The sequence below is a fragment of the Canis lupus genome, chromosome 13 (genome assembly GCF_011100685.1).
Source record: "Canis lupus familiaris isolate Mischka breed German Shepherd chromosome 13, alternate assembly UU_Cfam_GSD_1.0, whole genome shotgun sequence".
Lineage (NCBI taxonomy): Eukaryota > Metazoa > Chordata > Mammalia > Carnivora > Canidae > Canis > Canis lupus.
In genome coordinates this window covers 35596887-35609444 of record NC_049234.1, presented here as the reverse complement: position 1 = coordinate 35609444, position 12558 = coordinate 35596887, and the positions used below count along the sequence as shown (strand labels likewise).

General features: G+C 45.8%; 1 protein-coding gene across 1 annotated transcript in view; it reads left to right on the top strand.

Moving 5' to 3' along the window:
- The window catches only part of TRAPPC9 (trafficking protein particle complex 9), a 544705-nt gene that overhangs the window by 128839 nt on the left and 403308 nt on the right, over positions 1-12558 (top strand). The window contains 1 exon segment of the mRNA XM_038555604.1: positions 194-357. Within this exon segment, the coding sequence (XP_038411532.1) occupies positions 194-357 (164 nt within the window).

Here is a 12558-nt window from a genome sequence, read left to right as displayed (position 1 = left end):
CAGGACGTGTCTGCACACGGAAGGTTCTCTGCATGTGGCACTCACCTTGTGCTCCTGATACCTGGGATTCACGTTCCCTGGTCCCTATTTCTGGAATGTGTTAAGTCTGGTGTTGTGAATAGTTCTTGAAATGCCACCGTTTTCTCTGATTCTTTCTTTTAAAAATTTATTATAACTATTACTGCTATTTTAGATCTGCACACTCACTGCAACCTTCTTCTGGAGATGAGACATCTACCAATGTGTCGGTCCAGCTTTACAACGGGGAGACTCAGCAGCTTGTTATTAAATTGGAGAACATTGGGATGGAACCATTGGAGAAACTGGAAGTCACCTCCAAAATTCTCACCACCAAAGGTGGGTTTGGCCCCAAAAATGTTTATCTTCTCTGTTTGCAGAAGAGACTCTTTAAATGGCTGGAGCTCAGAAAGTGTAAAAGCTTCTTTTAAATTGATAACATCATGAAACTGATGTGTGAAGGATGCACAAAGGAAGAGAAAGGAAGTGAAAGGAACAAAGAAAGCACCTTTGTCCTGGTGCTGTTGGAGGTTGCCAGATCCCCAGGAAGAAAACTCTGGAATGAGTGGAGAGAAGAAGTGTTAGTGGCTCAGATATCCATCCTACCCCGGGTTTGTCCGTGGCTTTAAACGTAGAGCCTGTGCACTCCTTATGTTTCCTGGTCCTAGGACACATGAGCTGGGAGGGTCATGAAACTTGTGTTCAAATTTGGGCTTCACCATTTACCAGCTATTTGTCCTTTACATGCCTCAGTTTCTCCCTGAGTAATAGGGAGGCAGTACTTACCACGTGAAGTGAAGCAGCGTGTGATGGAATGCCTAGAATGTTAGAGGTTACTGAGTGCTACTGATCCAGGGGAGGGTATTTAAATAGGAGGGAAAGGTATCAAGAGGGAGAAGTGGAAAGAAAGTCAGGTCATTTAATAAAGTGAGAGAACTTATACAGGCCAGTGAGGCCAGACAAAGAGGTAAGGAAGCTAGCTGGACCTGGGGTGTCTCCATGCTCCTGCTGTGAGGGCGAGGGGAGCCACGCATACGGTGGGAGCCTGACCGGTAGTGGTTGAGTGTCTAGGGAAGGGTGTACTATCCACATATCGCTCCCCGGCAGAGGGCTCTCTCCTCGGGCTGATGACATTATGGTGGAAAAGACCAAGTGAAGTAAGTGTTTATTAGAGGTAGAGCCACACGCCATCTGGCAGTTCCAGTTGGAGGGAAGGGCGAGGGAAGAGTTTGGGAGAATTTGTCCTGCAAAACATACCATGAAGGAAGGAATTTGGATTTTGTAAAAAAGGGTTCATCTGAGCTCATCCCACTGGGGAGAATGCCAGTGCATCTTGCATTCCCTTGTTTTTCCCCCTCGTTCTGATGAAAGTGTACGTGGGGGAGCCAAAGCATGTATCTGCCTGTCCTGTCTTGCCTGCTGTCCCCATCTGTACCTGTCCCCATGGGGAAATGCTGCCTACGTTCAGATTCTGTCACTTCCTAGCTGTGTGTTACCTTGAGCAAGTACTTTAACCTCTCCTGGACTTTTCCTTGTAAAATAACAATAATAACAGCACCTACATCACAGGATTATTATGAGCGCTAAATAGGATGATGTATGTAAAGGGCTTTAAATAGCACATGCTGTCGTATTATTAGCACTCACATTTGTTAGCTGCTACTATTACTGCTATCATCTCTATGGTCATCATCGCCATACTACCACCGCCTCTATCACCACCTCCACCACCACCACCACCACCACCTCCATCACCAGCATCACTACCTCCCCCACCACTGTCATCACCACCATCACCTCCACCTCCACCACCTCCACCACAACCATCACCACCATCACCACCACCGCCATCATCATCATCACTACTCCACCACCACCATCACCTCCACCTCCATCACCACTGTCACCTCCACCTGCGTCATCGTCATCATCACTACTCCAACACCACCACCATCACCTCCACCATCACCTCCTCCTCCACCACCACCGTCACCTCCACCTCCATCATCATCATCACTACTCCACCACCACCATCACCTCCACCTGCGTCATCGTCATCATCACTACTCCAACACCACCACCATCACCTCCACCATCACCTCCACTTCCACCATCACCTCCACCACCTCACTTCCACCTCCACCACCACCATCACCACCACCTCCATCATCATTATCATCACTACTACCATCACCACCTCCACCACTAATGTCACCACTATCACCATCATCATCAGTTCCACCATCACAGTTGCTGCTACCACCAGCAACATTATTATCGTCACCATTGCCACCCTCATTATTGCCACCATTGTCATTCTTGCTGCCATCACCATTTGTTCTCGTTGCTGTGGAATGCTCTCCTGTGTAACGCACCATCGTTTATGACTGAGCACATTTGGGTGGTTTCCATTTGGGACTATTAAGAATAGTCACCCTGAGTATTTTGTCACATGCTTTGGCAGACTTCTTTAGATGTTTCTGTTGAGTGTATCTCCAAGAGTAGAATGTTGGGTGGTAGGGTATATGTGTGTGTATTTGGCTTTAGAGTGAAACGTTTTTCCAAAGTTGGTTGCACTAGTTCACGCCATGATTATGTGAGAGTTCTGGTTGCTCAAGTCCTCACTGATACTTGGCATCTGTAGTCATTTTATCCATTCTGGTGCTCAGGGTGGGGTGTAACTGGGGTTTTAGGTTCCATTTATTTGATGACCAGTGAAGCTGAATACCTTTCATTTTTTTTAAGATTACTTATTTATTCATGATAGACAGAGAGAGAGAGAGAGAGAGAGAGAGAGGCAGAGACACAGAGGGAGAAGATCGTGGAACTCGATCCTGGGTCTCCAGGATCACACCCTGGGCCAAAGGCAGGTGCTAAACCACTGAGCCACCCAAGGATCCCCCTGAATACCTTTCATATGGTTTCGGATACACAGATCCTTTTTTGTACAAGTGCCTTGTCCTTTTTTCCCTTTGGGCATTCTTCCTTCTCTGATTGTCTCTGTCTGTCTGTCTCCCTCTCTCTCTCACTGGTGAGACCTGTGTATGTTCTGACTAGGAGCTCTTGGTTGGGAATGAGTGTGACTGTCTCGCACTGTGTGGTTGCCTGTGCACTCTTAGTGGTGCTTTGGACAAACGGAAGTTACTAATTTTTTTTCATTTTTTAAAGATTTTATTTATTTATTCATAGCCAGAGAGAGAGAGAGAGAAAGAGGCAGAGACACAGACAGAGGGAGAAGCAGGCTCCACACAGGGAGCCAGATGTGGGACTCGATCCCGGGTCTCCAGGATCACACCCCAGGCTGCAGGCAGCGCTAAACCGCTGAGCCACCCAGGCTGCCTGAAGTTACTAATTTCAACATGGTTCACCTAATCATTTTTCTTCTGTGGTCATTGCTCTTTGGATGTCATGTAAAAACGCTTTGTCTACTTAGTCTGTGGGAAGCTTTGGTGACCCAACTTAGTCTCATCCTTTCTTTCCTCTGTTTTTGGGAGCAAGTACATATGGATGAGGTAGAAAATGCCTCTCTGACCTGAAATGCCTTCATCTGGTATCCGGATTTAATAACTGGTTAATAGGGTGTGGTCGATGTTGGAGCCTGTGAGCCCCTGGTCACTGACAGATAATCACGGAGCCTGTAACCATGAAGCGTGTCGTGTAACTTACCTCTCTATCACAGCTTAGCAATTGGAAACCATCTTTTCCTTTTCTCCCATAAACTCAAGTGACGGTCATGTGTCCACTATTTGTTATGCACCTGCTGCTTCTTTCTTAAGCAGGGATCGCCCTGTTTGTCCCCTTTGGAAATCCTCGAATAACTTCCCATTGTCCTGGACCCCAGTCATTGTCCTGGCCTCTGCCCTGTGCTTCAGCCTCCTCTGGCCGCCTCTCCCCTTGAACTCCCAGTGTTCGGGGTCGTTAGGAGGTAATTTCAGTCTCCTGGACATTCGTGCGCCTCTTCTACACCTTACCACACACCCATCTTCTCTCCCTAGAGCTCAGCTTGCTGACTTCCACTCATACCCTTTCACCTCTTATTTCCAGTGAACTTTCCCTCTGGGCTTGTGCTGAGTATTCACTCTGGGAATCTTCCTCGTCTGGGCTTCTGGGTCCCCTCCTGTTGTCGGAGTGCCCCAAGGTACTTGTGCAGGCACGCTTTCACTATGCGTGGCTTTCACTATGCATGGCAGTTATTTGTTCTGGGAAGGCGCTCTGTCTCCCAGCGGCTGGGAGTCTCCCTGAGGCCTAGTGCCTGGTTAGTGCTTAGTACTGAGGGGTTGCTGATGGGAAGGGGTTTCTCGTTTACAGAATGAGACAGATAGGAAAAAACGGATGTGTGTGAATCACTTTGATATTTCTTTTGTTTTTTAAAGATTTTATTTATTCATGAGAGAGAGAGAGAGAGAGAGAGAGACAGAGACAGAGACACAGGCAGAGAGAGAAGCAGGCTCCATGCAGGAGCCTGATGTGGGACTTGATCCCAGGTCTCCAAGATCAGGCCCTGGGCTGAAGGCGGCGTTAAACTGCTGAGCCACCCGGGCTGCCCTCACTTTGATATTTATAATGAGTTGCATGGGTCCCTGTACTCATTCGGCTTCTGGTCCACTCCATGTGAGTTTCTGCCCCTGCTGCTTTGCTGGGACTCTTCTCCCTTCCACAGAGACCTTCACCTACTTCTTGATTAGCCGAGCACTGCTTTCCTCCAGAGAGCTTCTGTCCACCTGTCTGGGCTACCCTGGACTTTGGTGTCCTTGTGCTTCTGAACTCATGTGGAACTTACCCTTTGTGTCAGCCATCCCCTCCCTCTCTGACCTTTCATTATGAGAATGTTCAGACATACAGAATTTTACCGTGGACACTGTATGCCATCAACTACAGTTCTGTAATTAATGTTTTCCTGTGTTTGATTTATCAGGTACCCATCTAGCCTCCTATCCATTTGTTAACCCATCTTATTTTTTGTGTGGTTCAGGGTAAGTTGCAGATTTCAGAGCATTTTACCTACTAACATTTCAGGTACATATCACTAGTTAGAGTTCAAAGTTTGTTTACTTTTTTTGGTAAAATATATATGCAGTGAAATGTACAAATCTTAAATTACCATTTGATTAGGTTTGATCCACGTGTGTCCCCTGGTTCCCTTTCCAGCCAGTCCCTGCTCACCCCAGCTAGTGTGTTTTATCAGGTTGGCGGATGGTCTATATGCATATTGTTGGAACCAGTATGGGACAGGGTATCCCTTCAAGGTGAAGCCTTTGTTGTGGTACATCACACACATGCTTTTCTTCAAATAAAGAAAAATTCCTGTTTTTTTTTTTTTTATTCTCCCATCCCCTTTGCTTTCCTGTCTTGTTTTATTTTATTTTATTTTTAAAGATTTTATTTATTTATTCATGAAGGACAGAGAGAGAGAGAGACAGAGAGAGGGAGAGACATAGGCAGAGGGAGAAGCAGGCTCCCTGTGGGGAGCCCAATGTGGGTCTCGATCCCAGGGCCCCGGGATCACTCCCTGAGCCAAAGGCAGACACTCAACCACTGAGTCACCCAGGTATCCCTCCTGTCTCGTTTTAATCTCTAACCTTACAAACTCATTTTTAAAATCCTTTTGTCTTTAGGATCAGTCATATTAACAGCCACTTTAGTCATGGTGATACCAACAGTTCATCCCTGCAAGAGTCTAGACTATAACTTTGGTCCTTACGGGGTACATGTGTCCCTGTGATCATTGGAACCTGTCATGGAGATGAGCATTTGTAATCAATTGCAGCTGGACAAGGGCTATCTGTCAGGGTCATGTAAATTTTAATTATAATCCATTTGTGAGCCAGTCTTTACTTATAGGCTGTTAAAGGTGAAAACTTCTACCTTTGCTTAAATAGCCATAGATTTTATTATAACTAAGTCCAAATTAAGGAGAATTGATTGTATTTGCTTTTAAGCAATCTTCTAAGATATTTGTGAGTGTACAAACACAAATATTCACATACGTATGCACATAAAAACCACACACCCCCTTAATATCTTTATTCCACCAGTGTAATTTTTTTGACAAAAGCAATGATTTCATGTTAGTGTAACTAAAAACTCTTAAGTGTTTGTGGACTGAAACAAGATTCTCTGCTTTTCTCATGAGTGTTCTCCACAGTTAGATGCAGATATGAATGTATCTCAGATGCTGAAGGTCAACAGCAGTAGCAGTTTCTGGACTACTGTCAATGTAAAATAACCACTTACACTTGACTGCATGAAACTAAACCCTAGCACTACAATCATGGCTATTATTTCTGAGACCAAATCCCACAGGGGGAAAAAATTAGTGACATACACTATGCTATTTTATCTGTTTGTTCCTTGCAGCATGTTTTTGCATAGGAATTTTTTTCTTTTAGTTCAAACCTGAGAATTTTTTAAATTGAACTATAAATGGCATACAATATTATATTAGTTTCAGGTGTATAACAGTGGTTTGATATTTTTGTACATTTTGAAATGATCATAATTAGGTCCCGTTACCATCTGTCACCAAAGAAAGATAGGACAGTATTTCTGACCATATTCCCTGTGCTGTGCATGGCATCTTGATGACTTATTTATTTTATAACTGGAATTTTGTTCCTCCTCTTCCCTGTCACCGGTTTTGCCCATTCCCTCACCCCATTCTCTGGCAGCTACCAGTTTGTTCTGTGTATTCATGAGCATATTTCTGTTTTGTTCTGTTTATCCGTTTGTCTTGTTTTTTAGAGTCCAGATATAAGTGAGATCATGCCATATTTGTCTTTCTCTGTCTGACTTCCCTTAGCATAACACCCTCTAGTTCCATCCACATCATTGCACATGGCAAGATTTCATTCTTTTTATGGGTGAGTAATATTCCATTGTGTATGTACACCACATCTTTATCCACTCCTCAGTTGATGGACACTTAGGCTGCTTCCATATCTTGGCTGCTGTAGATAATGCTGCAGTGAATATAGAGGTGCGTATATTTTTTTGAATTAGTGTTTTTGTTTTCTTCAGATAAATACCAAGAAGTGGAATTGCTGGGTCATATGCTAATTCCATTTTTAAATTTTCGAGCATAGGATTTTGAAGTCTCTCTGGATAGTCCATGTTGTACCATGGTAATGAAAGGAAGAAACAGAAAGGTCCACTTTTGAGGCATAAAAATGTATTAAATCTGACAAGGAAGCTATAGGTTTTCCATCCTGCTGCAGCTGTACAAGAGCCTTTTGTGCACTATGGATTTCCTCTGTGTTATTACTTAGATACTGTGCTTATTTGCATTGGGGGATAAATAAGCTGTTCTCTGAGTGGATTTACCTGTTGTTTGAATGTGTCACTCTTAAGCCATGGAACTTAAAGAGAAGTAAGCAGTGAGTTAGAAATGTTTCTCAGCTTGCCATAGGCTTGGAAATTGTTAGATTCTGAATGCAGTTCTGAAGTAGGACTTGGAACCTGTTCACTGACTGCCCTTTGTGTGGGTGGGGGCATAGATCAGGGTGCAGTGTTCAAACCTGTCTGGAGCTGTGCCGCTGGTCACCTGCATGTTTAGCAGAACCAACTGGTGCTCCTTTTCCTCCCCTTCTTCTTGCTTTTCCTACTGAGCTCTGTCAGGGCAGCTTGTCCAGCACGGGCTCTCTTCAGCCAGGGAGAGGAAAGATGGTTTCCGAGTCTGGCCGACTTGGCTCCCAGCCCCTGCTCTGTTAATTACCGGCTGCCTTAGTAAGCAGTGTGGCTGCTTGAGGATTAGGGTTCCAGTGCAGGCTCTCCCTGGGACCCAGTCCTTCCCTCAGGTCATAATTCGAGGACAAGGGATAATGCCTCTGGTGCACCTAGCACAGTGCCTGGCATGTGGCCGCTAGTGAGAAACTGCTTGTGTCCCTTCCCTTTACGTGGGGGAATGAGCTGGGGCTTCTGCTTCCCATTTTCCACATCTGTCTGCCAGGGCCTGGGAAACCAGGGTATCCGAATTGTTAAATCCCACTCCAAATAAGCAAACACGTGCCCCACTTGAAGAAGACAGGCACCTCTGTTTAAATTTCCTAGGCTGACCTCTTAGCTTTCAGAAACCATCTTAGCTTCCTCCTTGTTCTCAGGTTTTTCCTGGAATGGTGAGATTTAACAGTACAGATGAACAAACATGCTCTTGCATTAAAACTGTAGCAACTTAAAGTAACTGGAAACTAGATAGTAAAGTCTACATAAGCCCCGCTGTCACGCGGGAAATGAAGCCAGGAAAGGTGAGGCAGTGAGAAGCAGGCTGGGAAGTGGGGACATTTCTGACAGCAAGGGGTCACTGGCTCCTCTGCTCCTAATCACAAAAGAGAACCTGTTACCCGGGCAGTTCTCAGGACCCAAGGGTTCTGTGACAAGTTGGCTGAAGTGCCACCCAAAGTTATAGTAAGAGTTACCTTCCCCGTGGAGTTTTATACCTCTTTTTGGCCTGGTCTGTTTCTGAGTTGCTTATATTATACTATTTTTATATAATTATTTTTTTGAAAATATGGCAACATAGGGCACAACTTTCAAAAGAAATCTTGTAGAAAAGTGGTTAATTACTTCTTAGAATTGTGAAAGCATGGAGTGCCTTGGGAACTCCGTTCCTCGATGTCTCTTTCCATTGTCAGGCCAAGTCCCACTTGCATGCTTGGGTGTGGACTCCAGTCAAAGGGAGCTGGGAGCAGGCTGCCATGGCCAGTAGTGGGTTAGGGGGCCAGGAGGGAGCTCCCCAGATCAGGCCGTCCTCAGTGGTAGGCTTAGCTGTTAGGATTCCCATTACAGTCTTTGGTGCCAGAACACTTGGGTTCCATCTTGACTTTGCCACTTACTGGTGGGATGATTTGGACCTTGGCTGTCACTTCTGTGGCAGTCCGCTTCCACGTGCCAGGAGAGGACTGTGTGGTCCCCCCAGGTGTTAAGATATGCGCGCCTCACATCCTGAGGGGTCAGTACGAAGTAGCTCCTCCTGTTACCCATTGTCATTGTCTTGATGCCACCTTCGCTCTTACTTTTTAAGTGTCTGTTCTTCTCTCACATTTATTAAGCATCTTTTTATGTAGCTTTCTTATGCTCAGTTTCTTAGCCTACCATTCAGAGAAACCTCCCATCTGGTTGCTGCCTGACTTTTTTTTTTTTTTGCACAGACACTTGTCCAATACTCACCTTGTTTCTAGTACCGTGCTTGGGGAGAGGGCAGCAGTGACCCCCATCCTCATGGGGCTGGCGTGGGGGCAAGCCGGATGGTAGCCTGAGTGCTGTGATCATGAGGCAGTGGGAAGGTCCTCTCTCAGCTTTCCTTCCCACCGTTGACCCTCTGCCTGTTCATTTGTCAGTCTGTTGTCTACCAGTTGTCCACCCTTTTGCTCAAGTCTTCAGCAAGCCTTTCCTGTGCTCCTTCTGTGTGGTGGCCATTGTGTTGGGCCCTGGGACACCCAGGAATCAGCTCCAGGTCCCTGTCCTCTGGGCTGTGGAGAGTGCTTCCACAGTCTTTGTCGCCTGGCTGCCTGTGGCTACAGTTGGATGTATTCATGGCTCTCAGGTGTCCTGTGTGCCTCTCACATCCTGCCCATCATTCATATACCAGGCCGCACACCACCTTCCAAAAACTTTCCTGACCCCCTCAGAAGGAATCATGTCACTCCTCCTGTACTTTGCCTTGTTTACACTTTGTTACAGTAACACTTAACTTCACTTGGCTTTGTGTTACTCAACAATCAGGCATTTATATCACATTCTATATACTCCCCATGCCAGGCCCATGAATAATACATGAATCCTGTCCTGGAGGAGCTCACGATTCAGTGTGGGGAGTCAGGCATGTTCAATGAATGGGAGTGGATTCCAACTGCACATATTGTATTATTTCTGTCACCTGTGAGTAACCACAGTGAGTGGATTGACTGCTGTGCCTCCTAGGAAGACACTGACTTTCACAAATGTCTAGAACTCATCCAACTCTGCGTTCCCTTGTATGCATGACTACAGTGGCCGTCTCGAACAGGTCAGTTTGTTGTACGGTTGTAGGGTCATGGTGGAGAAGTTTACAAACTCTGTTCTTTGGGAGACCAAGTGAAATACCTTTTAGTCACTATCACAAGACATGATATGTTTAGCTCATTGGGAACATGGATGAGAAGTCAACAAGTAGGGCAGGAAGGGCAGAGGAAGTTAGGATGTCTGGCCCTGCATTTGGGAACTTTTTTTTTTTTTTTTTTAAGATTTTATTTATTTAAGAGAGAGAGAGAGAGCACAAGCAGGGGCAGGGGCAGAGAGAGAGGAGAAACAGACTCCCTGCTGAGGAGGGAGCCCAATGCAGGGCTTGATCCCAGGACCCCAGGATAATGACCTGAGCTGAAGGCTTTACTGACTGAGCCACCCAAGCACCCCGGTTTGTGAACTTTTTTTTTCTTTAGTTTGTGAACTTTTGAACATCAAATTCCCAGTTGGTTATTTGGGGCCAGGGTGTTGCACACTGATAGCACATAGCTGCTGCCGGCTGCTGCGATGTCCACTTCTGTGGGGCTTGGGCCTTCCCAAGAAGTGCAAACACCCAGGAATGCTGGTGCAAATAGTTAAAATGAGAAGGTGGGTGCCTGGGTGGTGCAGTCAGTTGGGCATCCATCTCTCTTTTTTTTTTTTTTAAGATTTTATTTATTTATTCATGAGAGATACAGAGAGAGAGGCAGAGAGAGAGAAGCAAGCTTCATGCAGGGAACCTGACATGGGACTCAATCACAGGTCTCCAGGATCACACCCTGGGTCGAAGGCAGGTGCCAAATCGCTGACTCACCCAGGCATCCTGAGCATCCAACTCTTTTTTTTTTTTTAATAAATTAATTTTTATTGGTGTTCAATTTACCAACATACAGAATAACACCCAGTGCTCATCCCGTCAAGTGCCCCCCTCAGTGCCCATCACCCATTCACCCCCACCCCCCGCCCTCCTCCCCTTCCACCACCCCTAGTTCGTTTCCCAGAGTTAGGAGTCTTTATGTTCTGTCTCCCTTTCTGATATTTCCCACACATTTCTTCTCCCTTCCCTTATATTCCCTTTCACTATTATCTATATTCCCCAAATGAATGAGAACATATAATGTTTGTCCTTCTCCGATTGACTCACTTCACTCAGCCTAATACCCTCCAGTTCCATCCACGTTGAAGCAAATGGTGGGTATTTGTCATTTCTAATGGCTGAGTAATATTCCATTGTATACATAAACCACATCTTCTTTATCCATTCATCTTTTGATGGACACTGAGGCTCCTTCCACAGTTTGGCTATCGTGGACATTGCTGCTAGAAACATCGGGGTGCAGGTGTCCCGGCGTTTCATTGCATCTGAATCTTTGGGGTAAATCCCCAAAAGTGCAATTGCTGGGTCGTAGGGCAGGTCTATTTTTAACTCTTTGAGGAACCTCCACACAGTTTTCCAGAGTGGCTGCGCCAGTTCACATTCCCACCAACAGTGTAAGAGGGTTCCCTTTTCTCCGCATCCTCTCCAACATTTGTGGTTTCCTGCCTTGTTAATTTTCCCCATTCTCACTGTTGTGAGGTGGGATCTCATTGTGGTTTTGATTTGTATTTCCCTGATAGCAAGTGATGCGGAGCATTTTCTCATGTGCGTGTTGGCCATGTCTGTGTCTTCCTCTGTGAGATTTCTCTTCATGTCTTTTGCCCATTTCATGATTGGATTGTTTGTTTCTTTGGTGTTGAGTTTAAGAAGTTCTTTATAGATCTTGGAAACTAGCCCTTTATCTGATACGTCATTTGCAAAAATTTTCTCCCATGCTGTAGGTTGTCTTTTAGTTTTGTTGACTGTATCCTTTGCTGTGCAAAAGCTTCTTATCTTGATGAAGTCCCAATAGTTCATTTTTGCTTTTGTTTCTTTTGCCTTCGTGGATGTATCTTGCAAGAAGTTACTGTGGCCGAGCATCCAACTCTTGATGTCGGTCTACTCAGGTCATGATCTCAGGGCTATGAGATTCAGCCCTGCATCGGGCTTCCTGCTCAGTGGGGAGTCTGCTTCTCACTCTCCCTCGGCCCCCTACTCATGCTCCCTCTCAAATCAATCAATCAATCTATCTATCTTTAAAATGAGGAAAATACATTTCTGAAAATTGAGATACAGCACTCTTTCGCAGACTTGTTGTTAGGGTTAGACAGGCCAGGATATTGGGGTAGGTGGGATCCTGGCTACACTGGCTCCTGTGTGGCCTTGGGCAGCTGGCCTGAGAGGGGACAGTAGCAGGACGTGTTCCAAGAGTCACTGTATGGATTCAGTGACACGGCGCGTGCCTCGTGGAAGTACTCTCTAGATGTCAGCTGTCCTGTGCTTGCTGTTTGGGTGACAGCACCTAGCTCGTGCTAGGTGTTCGTTTCCTGCCCCGTCCTCCTTCTGGGTTGTATCTGTGGGTGCCCCCACAGCCCAGCTGAGATCACAGTTGATAGAGTCTCTCTTACAATCCACTGCCTCTGACATCTGTGACACATCCAGCCTTCAGTGTTCTGCAGCCAGGACCACAGGGAGCCCTGAGGACATCT